Source organism: Canis lupus, chromosome 11 (genome assembly GCF_011100685.1).
Source record: "Canis lupus familiaris isolate Mischka breed German Shepherd chromosome 11, alternate assembly UU_Cfam_GSD_1.0, whole genome shotgun sequence".
Classification (NCBI taxonomy): Eukaryota; Metazoa; Chordata; class Mammalia; order Carnivora; family Canidae; genus Canis; species Canis lupus.
Genome location: NC_049232.1, coordinates 25,501,225 through 25,504,776, shown reverse-complemented (window position 1 = coordinate 25,504,776; position 3,552 = coordinate 25,501,225). Strand labels below are relative to the sequence as shown.

Below are 3,552 nucleotides of genomic sequence, written 5' to 3'. Positions count from 1 at the left end.
GGCGTCCGTGGTCGGGGCACCCGGGGAGCCGGGGCGTGAAGCCCGGCCTACAGAGGCGGCGGCGGGAGCCGCGCAGGCCGAAGGCTTGAATCGACCGCGGAGGGCGGGGAGTCGGTGGCCGAGAGCGGCGCCGCGGCGCGGTAGGCGGGACTAGGGAGAGCGACGCAGGGATTGGCGGGCGGCGCTGGGCGGCCGTACGTCGGCGGTGACGCACGCCTCGGGGAGGGTGCGCGCGCGTTCAGCGGCCTCTTTGTGTGGTGCCCAGATAGGGGAGCGGAGGCGGCGGCGGCGGCGGCGGCGGTGGTGGCGGCGGTGGCGGTAGCGGTAGCGGTAGCGGTGGCGGTAGTGACGGCCTTGGTTGTCTTCCAGTCTCCTCGGCTCGCCCTCTAGCCAGCACCTCTCCCCTTCCCTCCCCCTTCCTCTCTTCCTCCTTCCCTCCCCTTCCCTTCCTCCCTTCCCCGTCGGTGACGGCGGTGGCGGCTCCAGCAACGGCTGGGCCCAAGCTGTGAGGAGGCCTTAGCCAGCGATAACGGCGACGGCGAAACCTCGGAGCTCGCAGGGCGGGGGGAAGGCCCGGGCCGTGGAGATGGAGAATTCCCAGTTGTGCAAGCTGTTCATCGGCGGCCTCAACGTGCAGACGAGTGAGTCGGGCCTGCGCGGCCACTTCGAGGCCTTTGGGACTCTGACGGACTGCGTGGTGGTGGTGAACCCCCAGACCAAGCGCTCCCGTTGCTTCGGCTTCGTGACCTACTCCAACGTGGAGGAGGCCGATGCCGCCATGGCCGCCTCGCCCCACGCCGTGGACGGCAACACGGTGGAGCTGAAGCGGGCGGTGTCCCGGGAGGATTCGGCGCGGCCCGGTGCCCACGCCAAGGTTAAGAAGCTCTTTGTCGGGGGCCTTAAGGGAGACGTGGCGGAGGGCGACCTGATCGAGCACTTCTCGCAGTTCGGCACGGTGGAAAAGGCCGAGATTATTGCCGACAAGCAGTCGGGCAAGAAGCGCGGCTTTGGCTTCGTGTATTTCCAGAATCACGACGCGGCAGACAAGGCCGCGGTTGTCAAGTTCCACCCGATCCAGGGCCATCGCGTGGAGGTGAAGAAGGCCGTGCCCAAGGAGGATATCCACTCCGGTGGGGGCGGAGGCGGCTCGCGGTCCTCCCGGGGCGGCCGGGGCGGCCGGGGCCGCGGCGGGGGTCGAGACCAGAACGGCCTGTCCAAGGGCGGCGGCGGCGGCGGCGGCGGTTACAACAGCTACGGTGGTTACGGCGGCGGCGGCGGCGGCGGTGGCGGCTACAATGCCTACGGAGGCGGCGGAGGCGGTTCGTCCTACGGTGGGAGCGACTACGGTAACGGCTTCGGCGGCTTCGGCAGCTACAGCCAGCACCAGTCCTCCTACGGGCCCATGAAGGGCGGCGGCGGCGGCGGCGGCGGTGGCAGCAGCTGGGGCGGTCGCAGTAACAGTGGACCTTACAGAGGCGGCTACGGCGGTGGCGGTGGTTATGGAGGCAGCTCCTTCTAAAAAGAAATCTAAATATGCCTGGGAGTGGCTATAGGGGTAGCTCTTCTACACCCCAGCTGGGGTAACTCCTACGTTCTTTACTCTCCCACCACCGCCTTCCCCGTTTTGCCCTTGGGGGAGCCGCTTCTAAGGCTGCTTATCCTTGGGGGTGTTGCCCTATTTGCCTGCCACCTCTCTTGTCTCTCCCTCTGAAGATGGACTCGGCCCCACATACACATTTTTGTGTTACAGTCATTGATGGACTCTATTTTTTTATTATTACTTGGACCTTGGTCGTTTTTATACTAGCAAAATGTCTTGTTTTAATTTGTGTTTTTTTTTTTGGGGGGGGAGGGAGTGAACTTGCTGATTCTGTAGCAAAACCTGGGCGGGGGTTGGGGGGGGGTAGTTTACTTTGTTGTAAGGACTTGATATCTGGCTACAGCGTTTTCTATGAAATCTACTTGGATCCCATGCCTGAAATTTGGACACATATGTACAAAAATCATTTTTACGTTTTATTTTTAATAAATCATTGTGTTTGACCGTATATGTCTAACATTTTTTTTCTAGGATCTATTACGTACCGTTTTAAGGGATATTAGTTAAAATTTTTTCGTGTTAATTCTAAATTCTTGATGTGTACTTGAAGACACTTTTAAAAGGTCCTTTGGTGGCTTTTTTTTTTTTTCCTGTTGCTCTTCTAGTGACGTGTTGAGTTTTATCCCTACAGGCAAAACTTTTGAAGTGGTGGATGTAGTTTTTTAAAATCTTCAAAGTTTCTGTGCATCCATCTCATACTAAGCGATTTGCTTATCTTGACATGGTTGGTCACTTCTTTCTATGAGAATTTACTTCAAAGTATGTACTGGTAGTTCAAAAAGAAATAGTTTGTGTTAAGCATGTGTTTTCATTCATATAAACTGTTTAAAATTTTTCAGATGGCCTAGTTTCATCCCTCTTACTGGTTTGTCTGTAATAAATGGTTACAAAGAAGGGTTATATTTTACCCTTAAACTAAATGCATTTTTGTATTTTCAGAGCAGGTTTAAACGTTTTTTCCTATAGCTGAACTGTTGTCCTCTTGGAAATCCTTCCCCCAACCTTTGTAGCACCATCTACTGGCAGAATGGCAGTATCTCTGCAAAAACCATTTGTTTTAAAAACTTGTTTAGGATAATTGCATCAGATTTAGAAATTTTGCCATCAAAGATCTGTGCAGACTTTGGTTACACGTTTACTTGTAACGAAGATGGGCTTTATGGGAATGTAGTTAACAGTCCATATCACAATTGCCCTTTCTACACAAGATTTGAAAATGTAAACTGCTACGCATAGCTTGGGCAGTGGCCCGAAATTGCTATGACAACTAATGAACCAGCTACGTGTACTGGTATCTTAGGTGCAAGTTGTAAAGCAAAGTATTTGTGTATTCTGCTTGGTTAACAAATGTATATTTGTAGCCCTTTCATGCAATAGAATTCAAGTTGTTGTTTATAAAAAAAAACAAAACAAAACAATGATATAGGAGAAAATTGCCTTCCTGGTTAGAAATATAGAATAGCATCGTTTATGGATATCACAAATAAAGAATTCAATTCTTTACATGATTGAGTGAGAGTATGTATAACCTGGTGGGTGGGTTCAGAGTACCTATAATATAGCACACTTGATTTAATGTTACGGTAAAATTTTTAACTTGAATGTTGCGTTCAGAAGCCCAGATGTATAGTAGGAAGCTTTCTGAAGGGGAGGTTAATGGGCTTTAAAGTAAAAGATTATTTTAGTGTTGACTTGGTCTTAGTTCTTGCTAGTGTATATTTCTTAATGTCTTAATTCTTGCCAAATCTTTTAATTGTTAAAGCTTTCATTTTGAGAGATATGAAGAAAGGTGAAGATTGTGAGGCTAGATTATGGCTGCTTAGCAGTCAGTTTGACAAAGAATACCTGATGCTTGGTACAAATAACTTGAGTATACCTCTGACAAATGGGATCGATGTTTCCGCACATTGAGTAAACGTAGTCAAATCTTTTGCTCTTAAATGGTTCTAGTT

The 3,552-nt window shown here is 50.8% G+C and overlaps 1 protein-coding gene across 1 annotated transcript; it reads left to right on the top strand.

The window, feature by feature from the left end:
• Positions 1–245: 245 nt before the first annotated feature.
• HNRNPA0 (heterogeneous nuclear ribonucleoprotein A0) lies at positions 246–3,103 on the top strand. Its single transcript, XM_038552248.1, has one exon. It carries the CDS (start codon positions 587–589, stop codon positions 1,517–1,519), a length of 933 nt encoding a protein of 310 aa, XP_038408176.1. The 5' UTR covers positions 246–586; the 3' UTR covers positions 1,520–3,103.
• The last annotated feature ends 449 nt before the right edge of the window (positions 3,104–3,552 follow it).

Excerpts from the sequence above, each read along its gene's own strand:
- HNRNPA0 (XM_038552248.1), top strand. The coding sequence starts at position 587 with ATGGAGAATTCCCAGTTGTGCAAGCTGTTCATCGGCGGCCTCAACGTG.